At 41.8% G+C, this 19155-nt stretch overlaps 1 protein-coding gene across 1 annotated transcript in view; it reads right to left on the bottom strand.

Annotated features, from left to right (window-relative positions):
* Positions 1-19155, bottom strand: part of fhod3b (formin homology 2 domain containing 3b) — a 193667-nt gene that overhangs the window by 52493 nt on the left and 122019 nt on the right. Inside the window, exons 6-7 of the mRNA XM_084052364.1 lie at positions 6527-6621; positions 2909-3020 (exon numbers count right to left, since the gene is read on the bottom strand). Of these exons, the coding sequence (XP_083908490.1) occupies positions 2909-3020; positions 6527-6621 (207 nt within the window). The remainder of the gene's footprint in view (positions 1-2908; positions 3021-6526; positions 6622-19155) is intronic.

Genomic DNA, 19155 nt, shown 5'->3' with positions numbered 1-19155 from the left:
AGTGGAGTAAAGGTACAACATTTGTCTCTGAGATGTAATGGAGTAGAAGTAAAAGTACTGAAAATTGGACCTAAGTACAGTACTTGAGTAAATGCACTCCCCCCCCCCCCCCTCTGCCCCCCCTCCACACAACAGACTGGGTCAGAGCCATATCTCCCTCTCTCTCTCTCTCTCTCTCCGAGAGACCGGGGGGGTATCGGGTTTACCCTCCTTTATTACGCAACGGAGGGGAAGTGATGTGGGGCTATAAGACCCATGCAGCTGCAGTAGTGTGGAAAGTAACCTATTACATTTACTCGAGTAAACTCTACTTTGATAATGCCGATTTTGAGGCACTTTCACTTTACCCGCATGTTACTCGATACTTCATACTTCTCCACTAACATCTCGAGAGGCAAATATTGCACTTTTTTTTACGTTACAATGACTTAAGTCAACAACTTTAGTTTAGTTACGAGGATTTACATTTTTTAATACAAAACATACATCAACCACAATTTTATCATTCGGATATTCAAAAGCAGAAATTGTGCTGTTTACTTTGGTACGGCGCGCACCAAAGTACATACTTTTGTACTTCTACTCAAGGTAAATTCTGAATACAGGCCTTAACCCATTAAGACCTGGAACTGTGTCATTTTTAGATTTGAGCTAAAAAGCATTATTTTACACTTTGGGCTATTCAAAAATAGCAGATATACAAGCTCATAGCGCGGCACCGAGTGCCGTGCTATGAGCTTGTATATCTGCTATTTTTGAAAATTCGTGAAAATGTGTGCAAATCTTTGAATATATATATTTTTAAAGCGAACATTTTTAACTCAAATCTTCGCTTCTGGGGGTCCCTGGAACAAAATATTTTGATGGGGGTCCGGGGCCAAATACATATCATTTTGGGGGTCCTTGACATGAAAAAGATTAAGCACCACTGATATAGAAACATACGTTTCTCAGAAAACTGTTGGGATTTAGGAGACATGTAGAATCGGCTTCAGGTCTCAATGGGTTAAGTTGTAACAGAGTATTATTTTTGATATTATTGTGGTATGTGTTTCTACTTTTACTCCACCACTGCCGAGCTAAGACGAACCACTCCCCTGCCCTCACCCTCCCCCCTCACCCACCCTCCCATTCTGCAGTCCAGAACACAATGCTGAGCTGTTCGATGGGGGGGTAACCGGACCCCGCCAGGGGAGAGAGGGTTACGCTCTTTTTTTTTCAATAAGCCCCCGCCCCGCGCGGGGCTCCGCTCCTCCGGACAGCTGATCCAAGCGGGCCGAGTAACGGGATCCGCACTGTAGTCGCTTGCTCCTGTGTCACTAGAGAGCCCCGCTATACGCCCCGCGGATACAGTACCGCTAATACGCTACGCTACGCCGCCGGCCCAATGAAATATTTGTAAGAGCATCGGCCTTGAGTTCCATCCACGCCTTACGCTGTTGAAATCCTGAGTGTGAATTAATTGAACTCTTGAGTGTAAAAAAAGAATCAGAAAGCACACCCTCGGGGGGTTCTGCTAAAAACGTGCGGTGTGGGTTTTTGTGTGAATCAGCGGGCTCTCGACTCTGGTTCTGGGGAAGCCCAGAGTCTAGCTGTCTAATCTAATTTAAATCTTGGAATATGCACTCTGAGAGTGTACACATGTTAGGAACCAAATGGACCCTTACAGGTCCCGTTTGCAAGTAGATGAAGACTCAGGGTTTTACTGTGTAGAAACCTAGCAGTTCAAGAGGTACAGTGCACATAAGGTAACGTTAGCTAAATGTTTTAGAACAGTGGTTTTCAACCCTTTTCATATCAAGGTCCATTATTTATTTGGCATTTGAGCCACTATGGACCACAATTTGATCAGATTTAGACTCTTCAGACCCATGTTATTCCATGCTGTATTGATGTTGGTACCATAGGAGAGATTACAGGCACACGTTTATCAAAAATAACAATTCCTTAATTAAGTAATGCAGATGTTTAACAATGATTGAACTCTTGAGAGCGTAAAATGAAACCAAATGGACCCGTAAGGGTCCATTTGGTTTCAATTTGCACTCGCAAGAGTTAAAGATCTATTAGGGTCCATCTGGTTACCAACTCTGCATCATTTAGCTGGGGACCACCTGGAACCCCCTCAAGGACCACTGGTGGTCCCCGGGACCACTGGTTGAGAACCACCGTTTTAGAATGTTAAAACCAGTGGTGGACAGAGTGCTCAACACCAGTACTTTGAGTCATAGAATACAGCAGATGCTCACTGGTTAAATACTATTCGACTACAACTTATAGTTGCTCTGTCACATTTGAGTTTAAAGCTGCACTACACTATGTAACTTTCCTCGTCTACCCCGGATTTGTACCCGGGTTTTCTGCGCAAGTGCCGACTGGTTTCACCATTGAGCTAATAGAGCCTGCCTGCTTGCTCAGGGGAGAAATCGAATCTTGACCTTCAGGTCAGAATTCGTGTCAGATCCTGTGTCTAGGTGAGACTTGACCTTTGACATGATCTAAATGTCTCAATAAAAGAGCAGGGAGACCAAATACAACCACCCCAGTTGTATAAGTTATATTGTATTAACATACTCTACCATACAGATTGGACAAAATTCTAATGTATTAAAACCCATTGAGACCTGGAACGCATCAGTGTACATTAGATTTCTTTGGCTATTCAAAAATAGCAGATATACAAGCTCGTAGCGCGGCACCGAGTGCCGCGCTACGAGCTTGTAGATCTGCTATTTTTGAAAAATCTGAAAATTATTTTTTTATATATTTTTTCAGAAAAAATGTTAGGATTTCGATTTTTTTTAGATGCGGCCTCAGGTCTTCATGGGTTAATTTAAAAAAAAGGGACAACTACATTACTTTTTAAAAAAACAATTAAGTATTCAAAACGACATGCTCTTAGAAATACCTCTCTTGGTGTCCACAGCGTTCACAGCCTGTATGAGCAGAGAGGCGTTGGCCTCGGTGTATTCTACAAACACCAGCAGGAGCTTCAACGCCGTCTTCACCACCAGACGAAACTAGAAGGAACACACACGCACGCACGCACGCACGCACGCACGCACGCACGCGCACACACACACACACACACACACACACACACACACGTCATGTAACAACAACAACAACAACAACAACAACATTGCTGTACCACCAGTGGTGGAAAGTAACTAAGAACATTTACTCAAGTACTGTACTTAAGTACAATTTTGAGGTATTTGTACTTTACTTGAGTATTTCCAATTTCCAATACTTTTACTTGTACTCCACTACATCTCAGAGGCAAATATTGTACTTTTACTCCACTACAATTATTTGAAAACTTTAGTTACTAGTTACTTTTCAGATATAAACTATGATATAATGAAACATACATTAACCACTTAGCCCTATTTTATACATAGGCTATTTTCAAATATTTAGTACTTTTACTTTTGGTACTTTAAGTACATTTTGCGTTGAGTATTTTTATATTGCAGTATTGGTACTTTTACTTAAGTAAAGAATTTGAGTACTTTTTCCACCACTGTGTACCACAAACGACTGTAGGACCTTGACATTACATCCGCGTACGGTTATCATTTCACAAAACGACTTCCTGCCTTTCCGGCGACTCTCGAGGGCTATACGATAAGAGAGACGGTCTTATTACTGTAACAGGAAAACCCAACTCAAATAGATATGTTTAACCCATTCAAACCGGGACGCATCTGTGTCATTTTTTAGATTTGTTCCACGCTATGAGCTTGTATATCTGCTATTTTTGAACAGCCAAAATAAAGATAAAATGACACAGATGCTTTTCTCTGTCTTAATGGGTTAAAGGACATGATGGGAACACACAGTTCATGTCTTGTCGTGTTTGGAATATCACGTACCCACTTAAAACCCTATGTACTTCCCCCGGGGGTCTCTAGTACTTGGTCCCCTCCTTTCTTTTTTAACTCTACATCAATTCTCTTCACCTCTTTAGCCAAACTACAAGCTCACAACGCGTCGCAACGCAAATGTTTCGCCTATTTTGGCTGAATGTTTGCCTATTCTGACATGTCCATTACAGGGAATCTAGGGTATACATGTGGTTCAAGGTAGGGTAAAAGATAGGAAGGGACAGCTGCACATACATATATTAGTCCATTGGTTTTCAAAGTGGGGTCCGGGGACCCCCAGGGGTCCTTGGTGGGGGTTCCAGGGGGTCCCTAGCAAAATGTGCTAATAATAGCACCACAATATTTTTAACCACTTTAACCTTTTATACTTTGGCTATATTCAAAAATAGCAGATCTACAAGCTCATAGCGCGGCACTTGGTGCCGCGCTATGAGCTTGTAGATCTGCTATTTTTGAAAAATCGTGAAAGGTTTGTGCAAAGCTTTGAATATAATAGTTTTTAAAGCGAACATTTGTAACTCAAATCTGGGAGGTCCCTGGAACAACATATTTTAGACATGAGGGGTCCGCGGGCCAAATACATATTATTTTGGGGGTCCTTGAAATGGAAACGTTTGAGAACCACTGCTTTAGTCCACATATAGACAACAATATCAGAATAAGTCAAACAGACATAGTACCAGAGTACATGGAAGGGAACACACAGTTCTATCCTTTGGGTGTTTTTTAAACAGAGGAGAGGAGGATAGAGGGCCCGCCGGACCGCCCTGTACCACACATGCATTCTATTTGAACGTAATAAAATCCCTGCAATGATACCGAGACATGTCCAAAAAAACAGAAAGGAAAAGAAATCTGAAAAACGTCTTTAGATATTAACCCATTAAGACCGGGAACGCATCTGTGTCACTTTAGATTTCTTTGGCTATTCAAAAATAGCAGATCTACAAGCTCATAGCGCGGCACCGAGTGCCGCGCTATGAGCTTGTAGATCTGCTATTTTTGAAAAATCTTGAAAAAAAAAATTGGGGATTTGAAAAAAAAAAAAAGTAGGATTTAGAAAACATTTTTAAGAATCGCCTCAGGTCTTAATGGGTTAAAGCAATTTGGAGCAGTGAAAAGATATGATCCATGAGTGTGTGAGCGGGCAGGAGGGGACTGGAGGCAGCTCTGGCCCCAATAAAGGGACCCCTCCTCGGTGTGGTGGGCAGACAGGCCTGCTTCTTTGATGAGAACCATGCGGCCCGCTTACCAGTGGTGGAAAAAAGGACTCACATTTTTTTTTTAACTTAAGTAAAAGTATCAATACTGCAATGTAGAAATACGCGGCTACAAGTAAAAGTCCGGAATCCAAAATGTACTTGAGTGAAATACAAAAGTATTGGTATCAAAATGTACTTAAAGTACCAAAAGGAGAAAGTACTCATTAGGCAGAATGTCCCATTTCGCAAAGTTTTCAAAGGTATGAAATGCATAAAAATCGTTTGAAAATAGCCGATCTACAAGCTCACAATGTGTCGCGATATTTTCAAATGGCTGAAATATAGTACATAGGGCTGATGGCTGAAATTGTTTTGTAATAATAATCAAAATCTACAAAGTAACTAGTAACTAGAGTTTTCAAGTAATTGTAGTGGAGTAAAAGTACAATATTTGCCTCTGAGAGTGTAGTATAAGTAAAAGTACTGAAAATTGGAAATACTCCAGTAAAGTAAAAAAATACCTCAGAATTGTACTTAAGTACAGTACTTGAGTACATGTACTTAGTTACTTTACACCACTGCCGCTTACACATGTCTTCATTCATTTCACTCTGAGATGTGTGTGAATGTAACCAAATGGACCCTTTACGTTTATGGGGTTTACATTTTGGTTACATTTGCACGCATCAAAGAGTTACAAATGGAGAGAGCTTTGACGCCTTTTAACGTCGTCTTGCAGTGGTAAGTACATTTACTCAAGTACTGTACTTAAGTACAATGTTGGGGTAATTTTACTTTACTGGAGTATTTCCAATTGTCTATACGTTCACTTCTACTCCACTACATCTCAGAGGCAAATATTGTACTTTTACTCCACTACAATTATTTGAAAACTTTAGTTAATAGTTACTTTGCACGTTTGCAGGTATAAATTATTATATTATAAAACATGCATTAACCACTTCACCCCTATTTTATACCTGGCGACGCGTTGTGAGCTTGTAGATCTGCTATTTTCAAACTTTTACCTTTGGTACTTTAAGTACATTTTGATACCAACACTTTTGTACTTTTACTGAAGTACATTTTGAATTCCGGACTTTTACTTGAGTAACTTAAGTAAAAAAACGTGAGTACTTTTTCCACCACTGCTATCTGTTGTTGCTGCTGTCATGATGCGGCCAAAAAAACCCGACTTTGACCACTAGGGGGCTTAGGTGAGCTGTGAGAAGTGTTTTTTTTTTTAAACAGAGAAGCTAGCTGGCTGCCTTGATGCTGAAACTATGTGAGGTATGAGCTGCTTTTGGAGTCGGTCAGCTGGGCGACTATACTGTAAATTAGACACTGTGAGGACGTTACTGAGCCAAAATAAAACATAAAAATAGATTATTTTTTTGATTGTGAGTGTGAGATGTTTTTTTTTTTTTTTTTTACCTTGGATCCAACCAGGCTGTAGAGCCACTGAACCGTCTCATTGTGGGATATGAGGCCGTTCATCCCATCCACGTACAGCATGATCTGTCCAAGAGCTGCAGAGAGAGAGACATAGAGAGAGAGAGAGAGAGAGAGAGAGAGAGAGAGAGAGAGAGAGAGAGAGACATAGAGAGAGAGAGAGAGAGAGAGAGAGAGAGAGAGAGAGAGATTGGTTTAACACAGTGGTTTTCAACCTTTTTCATGCCAAGGACCCCTAAATTGATATACATTTGGCCGCGGACCCCCATTTGAAAATGTTTCGTGCCAGGGACCCCCCAGAAGCAAAGACATCAGTTAATTTTCGCTTTAAAAAACATAAATGATCAAAGATATGCACAGTTTTTCAAGGTTTTTCAAAAATAGCAGATCTACAAGCTCATAGCGCGGCACTCGGTGCCGCGCTTTGAGCTTGTATATCTGCTATTTTTGAATAGCCTAAGCTAAGTGGTTAAAAATGATTGTGATGCTATGAACTAATTTTGCTGGGGACCCCCTGGTACTCTCTCAAGGACCACTGGTGGTCCCCGGACCACTGGTTGAAAACCACTGGTTTAACACACATCTGCCATTTCAGTTTAGCGGATGCCTCTTGGTCACCACGTCAATCTTCATGCAGCCTTGGACGTGTCATCAGCGCCTCAGAGAACAGACACTAGTAATAATGAGAGCATGTATATTCTCTGATCTGATGTGATCTGATGCTCCTCTGACACACTGTAGGCCTAACGCTGTGATGGAAAAACAACCACAATCAACAGCATGATAACAATCAGTGCATTCAGGTGTCTGAGCATTCATTCGACCGAGTACATTCAACATGCATGCTAAACCTAACCTTATTCCTAATCTTAACCTGAGTAAAACTATGCCTAAACCTAACCTTATTCCTAATCTTAACCTCAGTAAAACTATGCCTAAACCTAACCTTATTCCTAACCTTAACCTCAGTAAAACTATGTCTAAACCTAACCTTATTCCTAACCTTAACCTCAGTAAAACTATGCCTAAACCTAACCTTATTCCTAACCTCAACCTCAGTAAAACTCTGTCTAAACCTAACCTTATTCCTAACCTTAACCTCAGTAAAACTAAGCCTAAACCTAACGTTATTCCTAACCTCAACCTCAGTAAAACTCTGTCTAAACCTAACTTTATTCCTAACCTTAACCTCAGTAAAACTCTGTCTAAACCTAACCTTATTCCTAACCTTAACCTCAGTAAAACTATGCCTATAACCATAACCTTATTCCTAACCTTAACCTCAGTAAAACTATGCCTAAACCTAACCTTATTCCTAACCTCAACCTCAGTAAAACTATGTCTAAACCTAACCTTATTCCTAACCTTAACCTCAGTAAAACTATGTCTAAACCTAACCTTATTCCTAACCTTAACCTCAGTAAAACTATGCCTAAACCTAACCTTATTCCTAACCTTAACCTCAGTAAAACTATGTCTAAACCTAACCTTATTCCTAATCTTAACCTCAGTAAAACTATGTCTAAACCTAACCTTATTCCTAACCTTAACCTCAGTAAAACTATGTCTAAACCTAACCTTATTCCTAACCTTAACCTCAGTAAAACTATGTCTAAACCTAACCTTATTCCTAACCTTAACCTCAGTAAAACTATGTCTAAACCTAACCTTATTCCTAATCTTAACCTCAGTAAAACTATGTCTAAACCTAACCTTATTCCTAATCTTAACCTCAGTAAAACTATGCCTAAACCTAACCTTATTCCTAACCTTAACCTCAGTAAAACTATGTCTAAACCTAACCTTATTCCTAACCTTAACCTCAGTAAAACTATGTCTAAACCTAACCTTATTCCTAACCTTAACCTCAGTAAAACTATGTCTAAACCTAACCTTATTCCTAATCTTAACCTCAGTAAAACTATGCCTAAACCTAAACCTATTCCTAACCTTAACCTCAGTAAAACTATGCCTAAACCTAACCTTATTCCTAACCTTAACCTCAGTAAAACTATGCCTAAACCTAAACCTATTCCTAACCTTAACCTCAGTAAAACTATGCCTAAACCTAACCTTATTCCTAACCTTAACCTCAGTAAAACTATGCCTAAACCTAACCTTATTCCTAACCTTAACCTCAGTAAAACTATGTCTAAACCTAACCTTATTCCTAACCTTAACCTCAGTAAAACTATGCCTAAACCTAACCTTATTCCCAACCTTAACCTCAGTAAAACTATGCCTAAACCTAAACCTATTCCTAACCTTAACCTCAGTAAAACTATGCCTAAACCTAACCTTATTCATAACCTTAACCTCAGTAAAACTATGTCTAAACCTAACCTTATTCCTAACCTTAACCTCAGTAAAACTATGCCTAAACCTAACCTTATTCCTAACCTCAACCTCAGTAAAACTATGTCTAAACCTAACCTTATTCCCAACCTCAACCTCAGTAAAACTATGTCTAAACCTAACCTTATTCCTAACCTTAACCTCAGTAAAACTATGTCTAAACCTAACCTTATTCCTAACCTCAACCTCAGTAAAACTATGTCTAAACCTAACCTTATTCCTAAACGTATGACCTCAGTAAAGGAGTGTGTTTTGGGGCGAGCGTTCCTGCTACCACTGGGTGTACAGTAGGTGTGTTACCCCTGGTTTTCTCCACCATGCATCAAACAGGCCCATTCATTACGGGGCCAGAGCTCTGCTCTGGACACGTATTGTTATTCGCATTATTCTGTCACTTCTTCTTCTGCCACTTTTCGCAGTTCTGGCTGAACCGTGCATACGCTTTTTACGAAACTCGGCCATATGGTAGATGCTCATGAAAAACTACCAAGAAATAATTCTCACACTCATTCGTCAAAGGGTGGCGCTATAGCACTCAATTGAAAGTGCCAACTTTGAACAGGTACAACTCATGCCCTGTTTGACCTACAACCATGAAACTTCGATACACACATGCGTCTCTTCATGCCCGACAACTTTCGTGGTCTGACTTTTGACCTCTGACCTTTAGATCGCCCACCATTTTGAATTATATGAAAAACAGTCATTGGCTCCTAACTTCTGCATTTTTTCACTTATGGAAAATCCGTTGGAAATTTTTGTAGGCAGTGGTCCAAAGTTCATGTGTAAAATGTTTCGTGCAGATTGCTCAAAAATCCCAGGAGGAGATAGATTTTAACTATTACAGTTTTATGAAAATTATTCATCTGTGCCTAAAACATACATGCAGACTCACATTTCTTTGAAACTTGGCAGAAATGTACAGGGTCATTCCAAATATCACTGAAACCAATCTCACTCCAATTGGCCAAAAGGGGGCGCTATAGCAATTTTTTGAAAAGGCAGACTTTAAACAGGCATAAGTCATGCCTCGTTTGGCCGAAAGTCGTGAAACTTGCTTACACATGTGCCTTGACTCATGAGGAACACATCTATCTCTTTGACCAGTAAGCTCCGCCCTTAGATTGTCCGCAATTTTGAGCAGTTTGAAAAACACTTAAACCCAGGATTTTTCAGCTATTTGCGTGAAACTGTATCATCTCTGTGATCTCCTTTTTCACAGTTACTTATCTGTTGGGCCAATGGCGTCTCCCTTAAATGAAGGCCTCACAATCTCAGGGTCGCCAGTTCAAGCCTCACTTGATGCAGACTTAATTTAAGTTGAATTGCAAACAACATGACTGTAGAGTATGTTTTTTTAATGTATGACAAACTTCATTGTGAAAATAACCGATCTACAATCTCAAAACTTTTCAGATAGCAACATGTTTCTGAGCTTGTAGATCACTGAAACCAATCTTACTCCAATTGGCCAAAAGGGGGCGCTATAGCAATTTTTTGAAAATGCAGACTTTAAACAGGCATAAGTCATGCCTCGTTTGGCCGAACGTCGTGAAACTTGCTTACACATGTGCCTTGACTCATGAGGAACACACGTATCGATTTGACCATTAAGCTCCGCCCTTAGATTGTCCGCAATTTTGAGCAGTTTGAAAAACACTTAAACCCAGGATTTTTCAGCTATTTGCGTGAAACTGTATCATCTGTGTGATCTCCTTTTTCACAGTTACTTGTCTGTTGGGCCAATGGCGTCTCCCTTAAATGAATGCCTCACAATCTCAAGGTCGCCAGTTCAAGCCTCACTTGATGTAGACTTAATTTAAGTTGAATTGCAAACAACATGACTGTATCAATGAATACATGTGCAAATGGTAAAGATAACCTGAAATGCTTATTTGAGAGTATGTTTTTTACGTATGACATACTTCATTCTGAAAATAGCTGATCTACAATCTCACAACTTTTCATGGTTTGTGAGCTTGTAGATCGGCTACTTTCATTAGTTTTGGTTCTGAGGAGATGTACAATTTCTTCATTGGTAAATGGCTTGTGAACGAGTGATCTTAGTGTTAGTGAAACAGGGGCTTGGTTCATGAAAGAAGGCAAGAGTTTATGATCTTCAACAGACAATATCAGCCTGGACAAAGCTATAGCACTATAGGTAGTGTTGCAGCCTATTAGTCTGAAGGTTGAGAGTTCGAATCCTGTTAATGGCAGTAGGTTGAGATGTCCAATCAAACCATTATGTTTCCATCTCTCTCTCTCATCAATCTATTGTTTCCATGTCACTCTCTCTCTCTTCAATCTATTCCGTTTCCATGTCTCTCTCTCTCTCTATTCACTGGCCCCGTATTATCGCTGCTTGCAGCTATATTTGAATTTAGATTTCCCCAGACATGTCAGTAAACAGAGATCTTTGATGGCCATGGCTACACATGAGACTACAGGTCTTAAAACGTTAGCCATGGGACTCAACCCGACACCGCGCTGGTCGATGACGATGAAGCCCCCCCCCCCCCCCCCCCCCCCAAAAAAAAAACGCGCCGGTAGAGTAAAAAGTACACTAGAGCAGAACAGCTCGCCGCTCCGCTCTGACATGAGGACCATACGATGTGTAACAGGATACATAAATAAGGTCATAAAAAGGGTCCGGGGATCTCCACGGGACGGCCCTAAAAACACACGGGGGCTTCCGCTGCGAAGGGGGGGAACCGTCCCGCTACCACCCCCGGACAACAGGGGACCCCGCAGCAAGGACAAAAGCTCCCTTTTAAAACAGAGTTTTCCTTTTCTTCGACGGGCGCAGAGTGAAACAGTCTGTCAGTCGTTAACAGCATCTCTGTGGCCGTCGCGCCGCGGCGCGGGGTTAGCATATAGCGCTTTCACACACACCGCGGGGGCACACCACGCCCCCCCGCCACGGAAAACTCTGCGTGAACTCTCCTGTAACTGACCGCCGCGTGATACATCCTACAGAATAAGAGAGAGGGAGGGGGGGGAGAAAAAAAGAAAAGTCTCAAGTATAAACACATCTAAAAGGTTTGAGCTCGTTTTCGGGGGTCCGCGCTGGACTGTTGACAGATGTCATGGTCTTTTTTTTGGGGGGGGGGGGGTGAAATAACCCAAGAGAGTGTAAAGTAACTAAGAACATTTACTCAAGTACTGTACTTAAGCACAATTTTGAGGTGCTTTTACTTTAATGGAGTATTTCCAATTGTCTATACTTTTACTTCTCCTCCACTACATCTCAGAGGCAAATATTGTACTTTTACTCCAGTACAATTGTTTGAAAACTTTAGTTACTAGTTACTTTGCAGATATAAATATGAATATATTATAAAACATACATTGTTTTAGCCCTATTTTACACCCAGGCTATTTGAAAATAGCCGATCAACAAGCTCACAACGCGCCGCATCGCGACGCTCGTAGATCTGCTATTTTCAAACATTTGTGTACTTTTACTTTTGGTACTTTAAGTACATTTTGACACCAATACTTTTGCACTTTTACTATAAGTACATTTTGAATTCCAGACTTTTACTTGTAAAAGAGCACTTCTACATCGCGGTATTGATACTTTTACTTGAGTAAAACATTTGAGTACTTTTTTCCCACCACTGTACATACCTACAGAATAAGAGAAGGGGAGAAAGAAAAAAAAGAAAAGTCTCAAGTATAAACACATCTTAAAAAAAAGGTTTGAGCTCGTTTTTCGGGGGGTCCGCGCCGGACTGTTGACAGATGTCATGGTCTTTTTGGGGTGGGGAGGGGGATAACCCAAGAGAACGATTTTTTTTTTTTTGGGGGGGGGGGGGGTAATAAAACGACATTCTTTCCTTTTCGCAAACCGGGTATCTAGTTGATATCTGGCAGCCGGGGGAAAGGTAATGAGGTCGGAACCCATTATGTTGCTTCAGACAGAGCGGCTGGACGAGGTTTCTACTGTAGTTAACCCATTAAGACCGGGAACGCATCTGTGTGTCATTTTTTGATTTCTTTGGCTATTCCAAAAATAGCAGATCTACAAGCTCATAGCGCGGCACCGAGTGAAAATGTGCAAATCAAATCTTTGAATATACATTATACAGAATACATTTTTAACTCGATTGCTTTCTTCTGGGGGGGTCCCTGGAACAACATATTTTGAGATGGAGGGGGTTCGCGGACAAATACACATCACATTATTGAGAACCGCTGATATTATGGCAAAATACTGTAGTTTTTTTCTTTTTCAAAACAAACTGTTAGGATTCAGAAGCAAAGATTTGAGTTAAAAATGTTCACTCTGAAAAAAAGATATATGCGAAGATTTGCACACATTTTTCACGATTCTTCCAAAATAGCAGATCTACAAGCTCATAGCGCGGCACTCGGTGCCGCGCTATGAGCTTGTAGATCTGCTATTTTTGAATAGCCCAAAGAAATAAAAAAAATGACACAGAGATGCGTTCCGGGTCTTAACGGGTTAACAGAGCCGCTGCTTTGTTTCCAAGTCAAGCTACAATCATCCATATGGACGGATGCAGATGTTTTGCTCTTTTTTTTCTTTTCTTTTTTTACATCAAACCCGTCGGCGTGCATTTTTTTTTTCTTCCAATTAACACAGAGATACTGGAACCGGAATCAGGAAGTGACCGCGTTAAACGGTTCAGCGCGTTCATCTGACGTCCATTTCCTTTTATCTGCAGGCTAGTGTTTGACTGTTTACATACATGAAACACGTCCCGTCTCCTCTCGGCATGTGCGTGCGTGCGCGCGCGCACGCGTGCGTGCGTGCGTGTGTGTGTGTGTGTGTCTGTGCGTGTGTCTGTGTGTGTGTGCGCGCGCGTCCTTGTCAGACTCACAGCGCGGGGAGTCGAACCTTGGACCGATTAAGTGAAATTACAACGGTTGGGGTGGGGGGGGGGGTGTTACAGCAGCTTCTGTTATCCATTTCTTCCTCTCTCTGTACTCCTCTGCTGCTGCTGTACGGGTATGAACATTGTGAATAATGCTGTGTGGAGGCCAAAATTCCCAGGTGCAGCTGTGTGTGTGCATGCGTGTGTGTGTGTAGTGTGTGTAGTGTGTGTGTGCGTGTGCGTGTGCGTGTGTGCGTGTGTGTGTGTGTGCGTGCGCAGCAGGACGGGCCAGCGGAGGCCCACAGCTCTCAGTGGTGGCAGCTCATCTTTTATCAATCAGGGTTAATTACTCCCAACATGTCAGAGTCCCTCTCGGTGCATTCCAGACCCTCCTTCTCTCCTGCAGCGAATGCTGCTGGAGCCCGGCCCGCCCCGCTCCTCCCCTGCTGCGCGGGGGCCGGGCCGCCTACACACACACACACACGCGCGCGCGCGCGCACACACACACCACGGCGTATCAAAGCAGACCACATCACACCGCTGTTTATCAAAACATGATTAACCTCCCCTAGTCTGAGGAGGCCCAGCTTCTCTCTCTCTCTCTCTCTCTCTCTCTCTCTCTCTCTCTCTCTCTCTCTCTCTCTCTCTCTCTCTCTCTCTCTCTCTCTCTCTCTCTCTCTCTCTCTCTCTCTCTCTCTCTCTCTCTCTCTCTCTCTCTCTCTCTCTCTCTCTCTCTCTCTCTCTCTCTCTCTCTCTCTCTCCCCAGCCCTTGTATGACACCACTGCTGACAGATGTGCGACATGGCCGATGCCGGGGCTGATGCACAGCTGGCCCAAAACGAAGCGTGACTCCAACACAACAGACCGCTACAGCATGTCGTGCGTTTTGTCAGCACAAACAAAGTGTCGCAAGCGGTTACGCCATATAAGCCCCATTATACGTTGGCTTCCCCGAAGCCTTTAAACCCATTAAGACCGGGAACGCATCTGTGTCATTTTTTTAGATTTCGTTGGCTATTCGAAAATAGCAGATCTACAAGCTCACAGCGCGGCACCGAGTGCCGCGATGTGAGCTTGTAGATCTGCTATTTTTGGAAAAATCTTTGAATATATATATATTTTTTAAAGCGAACATTTTTTACCTCAAATCTTTGCTTCTTGGGGGGTTCCTGGAACAACATATTTTGATATGGGGGTCCGCGGCCAAATACATATCATTTTGGGGGTCCTTGACATGAAAAAGTTTGAGAACCACTGATCATAGCAACCTACGTTTTTTCAAAGAAACTGTTAGGATTTAGAAGACATTTGTAGAATCCCCCCAGAAGCAAAGATTTGAGTTAAAAATGCTCGGTTTATCAATGCATATATTCAAAGATTTGCACAAATTTTCAAAAATAGCAAGCTCATAGCGCGGCACTCGGTGCCGCGCTACGAGCTTGTAGATCTGCTATTTTTTGAATAGCCAAATAAATCTAAAAATGACACACAGATGCGTTCCCGGTCTTAATATGGGTTAAACTTCTACTTGAGTTTAAAGCAGGTTAAAATAGAACGGTGGTTTTGAAACTTTTTTTGTGCCCAAGGAAAAGGCACACCAAAAGGGCAAGCCTCAAGACACCAAAGCACATTTCTTTTCTCGCCTATAATGACATGCCCCAAATAGGGAGGGCAGGTTTAAAGTGGTTACCACCATTTTTTTCAAGGTATAGAATTTGCCTTTGGGAAAAGAGTGCCCGCTCAAGTAGTCAATTGTTATAGTAAATAAAGAATTAAAAAATCCCAACTTTTTGTATAACTTGTGTATATAAATGTCAATAATAACAATGTGTGGTTGTCACAACTTTCCAAGGTGCAGCTGACCAGCGGTGTAAAGTAACTAAGTACATTTACTCAAGTACTGTACGTAAGTACACTTTTGAGGAATTTTAACTATTACTGGAGTATTTCCCACTTTCAATACTTTTACTTCTACTCCATTACATCTCAGAGGCAAATATTATACTTTTACTCCACTACAATTATTTGAAAACTGTAGTTACTAGTTACTTTGCAGATTTAAATTACTATTACAAAACATGCATCAGCCCAATATACATTTCGGCCATTTGAAAATAGCAGATCTACAAGCTCACAATGCGTCGCGATGCGACGCATTGTGAGCTTGTAGATCTGCTATTTTCAAAAGATTTGTATACACGTTGAACTAGTGAAATGGATACTTTTACTTTTGGTACTTTAACTATATTTTGATGCCAATACTTTTGTACTTTTACTCAAGTAAATTGTGATTACCGGACTTTTACTTGCGACAGAGTATTTACACACTGCAGTATTGATACTTTTATTTCAGTAAAACATTTCAGTAGTTTTGTCCACCCCTGCAGGTGAACCCACTGAAACACAGGAGTCTGGAGCTGTTACTCTGGGAGAAAGGCAGTATACCTTTGATAATGATCATTATCCAACTTCAATGCATGCTCTGTGTGTGTGTGTGTGTGTGTGTGTGTGTGTGTGTGTGTGTGTGTGTGTGTGTGTGTGTGATGGACTTCAGCGTGCGTGTGTGTGTGTGCGTGTGCGTGTGCGTGTGCGTGTGCGCGCGCGTGCGTGCGTGAGTGCGTGCGTGCGTGCGTGGTGTTTCTTGTCCGGTGTAGTGGATGATGGTTGACCCGTCATGTTATTCTATCTCAAAGTGCACGTTTTTATCAGCCAAGACGCACCTGTGTGTGTCGTATCTGACCCGCTTGCCGCTACGCTGAGGTTCTTCTTGGAATGTCCACTGAAAACAAGGGAGTGAGAAAAGATAGGTGGCCCTCCTTATGAGGCCCTTAAAGGTCAGATATGTGGCCCTTATGAGGCCCTTAAAGGTCAGATATGTGGCCCTTATGAGGCCCTTAAAGGTCATCGCTGCAGAACATCAACCAGAGCCCTGATGAAATGTCACATGGTGCGTGACAATGTCAACATCTAGGAAAACGGTGCGCTCCTCGGAGTGCAGGTCTCCGCCTGGCCGGGTTGCCTATACCATGTCAACTAGAAAGGGACTTCTTAACATAACGTTGCTGTCGGTGGCAGACACGAGACACGTTTTGAGCTTGTAGATCTGCTACTTTTACTGTTTTTTTTGTTTTTAATCCTGAAAAGTAACAATTTTGGACATACACTTATGAGGTTTCCACCCGACAGAGTCGATGAGTAAAGTGGAAGCAACGATGAGTTATAAAGGTGATTATCTTAGCGATTTATCTTCCCTCCCAACTACTGAACCAACTAGGAATTGGCCGTATCAGTCATTAAAATTAATCATGTTGGAAAAACTCAATAGTTTACAATTTATATAAAGTTATATAACCACAGGACACTGCTACAGTGCTACAAGGTCAGCAGCCTTGGTACACCCCGCACAGAAAAACACAAGATGCGTTTAAGCACGTCACAATATTACAAATGGACGATAGTCAAATAATTATAAGGTAGAACGTTAAGCAAATCCTTCATTGGCTCTTTTCTATCGGATTCATTATAACTGTCAGCATATGGCGTCACTAGGAGACCATTCATAGTGAATTGTAAGACGTTGCATTAAGTACCATTCGACCACAAAAGCTACCGTTCCCAGTGGAAAGAGGAGTAAAGTAAAGGGATAGGGGTAGAACTACTAAAACTGACTTTCATCGCGGAGGAAACTACACCCTTCAGAGTCTGGTCAGAAATACTTTTAGGAAACATCTAATCATTCTCTCAACAATCGCTGCTTTTTTTGTGTGTGTGTGTGTGTGTGTGTGTGTGTGTGTGTGTGTGTGTGTGTGTGTGTGTGTGTGTGTGTGTGTGTGTGTGTGAGAGAGCGAAACAGCTCCAAATGGAACTTATTTCCACACCACTGCGAATAAATTAGCCACGAAACAGAACTGGAAAGGTGGTCGTTCTCGCCGGGGCCTCCTCGCATTAACCCATTAAGACCTGAGATACGATTCTACGAATGTCTTCTGAATCGGAAAACAGCTTTCTGAAAAAAACCTATGTTTCTAAATCAGTGGTTCTCAAACTTTTTCATGTCAATGACCCCCCCTCAAAATGATATGTATTTGGCCGCGGACTCCCCCATCTCAAAACATTTTGTTCCAGGGACCCCCCCAGACGCAAAGATTTGAGTTACAAATGTGTGCTTTAAAAATATATATATTCAAAGATTTACACACATTTTCACACTTTTTCTAAAATAGCAGATCTACAAGCTCGTAGCGCGGCACTCGGTGCCGCGCTACGAGCTTGTAGATCTGCTATTTCTGAATAGCCCAAAGAAATAAAAAAAAATGCCACAGACGCTTTCCCGGTCTTTAATGGGTTAACTTCAAAAAAACCTGCGCTATGTTCGAAAAAGCTACCTTTTTAAACGGCAATGATTTAATCTGTGAAGGCATTCCTGCCGACAGGGCATGACAAATGGACATAATCTCAGGAGAGAATCAGGAAAAAAAGGGGGTATTTCCAGAAGAGCTCAAACGGGGACGGTAGGCAGACTTGAAGCGAAGCGTGCCCATCTGTCTGGGAAACATCTGGAGCAACCAGACAAACGCTAGATCAACGCTGCTTTGAATTCTTCGTTTTAACCCGTTAAGACCGGGGGGGCGCGCGTCCGTGTGGCGTTTTTGGATTTTCTTTGGCTGTTCGAAAATAGCCGGTCTACAAGCTCATAGCGCGGCACCGAGTGCTATGCCGCGCTATGAGCTTGTAGACCGTGAATACGTATATTTTTCAAAGCGAACATGTTTAACTCAAACCTTTGCTTCTGGGGATTCTACAAATGTCTTCTAAATCCTAACGGTTGGGATGGTTCTCAAACATTTTTCACGTCAAGGACACCCATTTTGTCGACGGACCCCCGACCCCATCTCAAAATATTTTGTTTCAGGGACCCCCAGAGTCAAAGATTTGAGTGAAAAATGTATATACAGTATATTCAAAGATTTGCCAAAAACATCATGATTTTTAAAAATAATTGTAGATCTACAAGCTGCACTCGGTGCCGTGCTACGAGCTTGTAGATTTGCTATTTTTAAACAGACAAAGATATTACACAGATGGGTTCCCGGTTTGAAAGGGTTAAGGAGAAACTTTCATCGTCGTCAGGGACGGAATAAAAGACCTTGGATCTGGTCCTCTAACAGTCTAAAGCAGTGGTTCTCAAACGTTTTTCAAGTCAAGGACCCCCAAATTGACACGTATTTGGACCCCACTTGAAAAGATCTGTGCGCCAGGAACCTCCATGAGAGATCTGTCACAATGTGTCTCTGTGCCAAACACATGGACCAAAGCAGAATACAATCTCACGGCTGAAACGTTGTGTCAGGCCAAGTCCCAATCTCTGATTTGTGAAACAGTGTGAAAGCTGCAAATACTCTTCAATCTTAAAAC

Source organism: Gymnoscopelus microlampas (assembly GCF_963454915.1).
Source record: "Gymnoscopelus microlampas genome assembly, chromosome: 3".
NCBI lineage: Eukaryota > Metazoa > Chordata > Actinopteri > Myctophiformes > Myctophidae > Gymnoscopelus > Gymnoscopelus microlampas.
The sequence above is the reverse complement of the archived record's forward strand: the minus strand, read 5'-3'. Positions and strand labels throughout refer to the sequence as shown.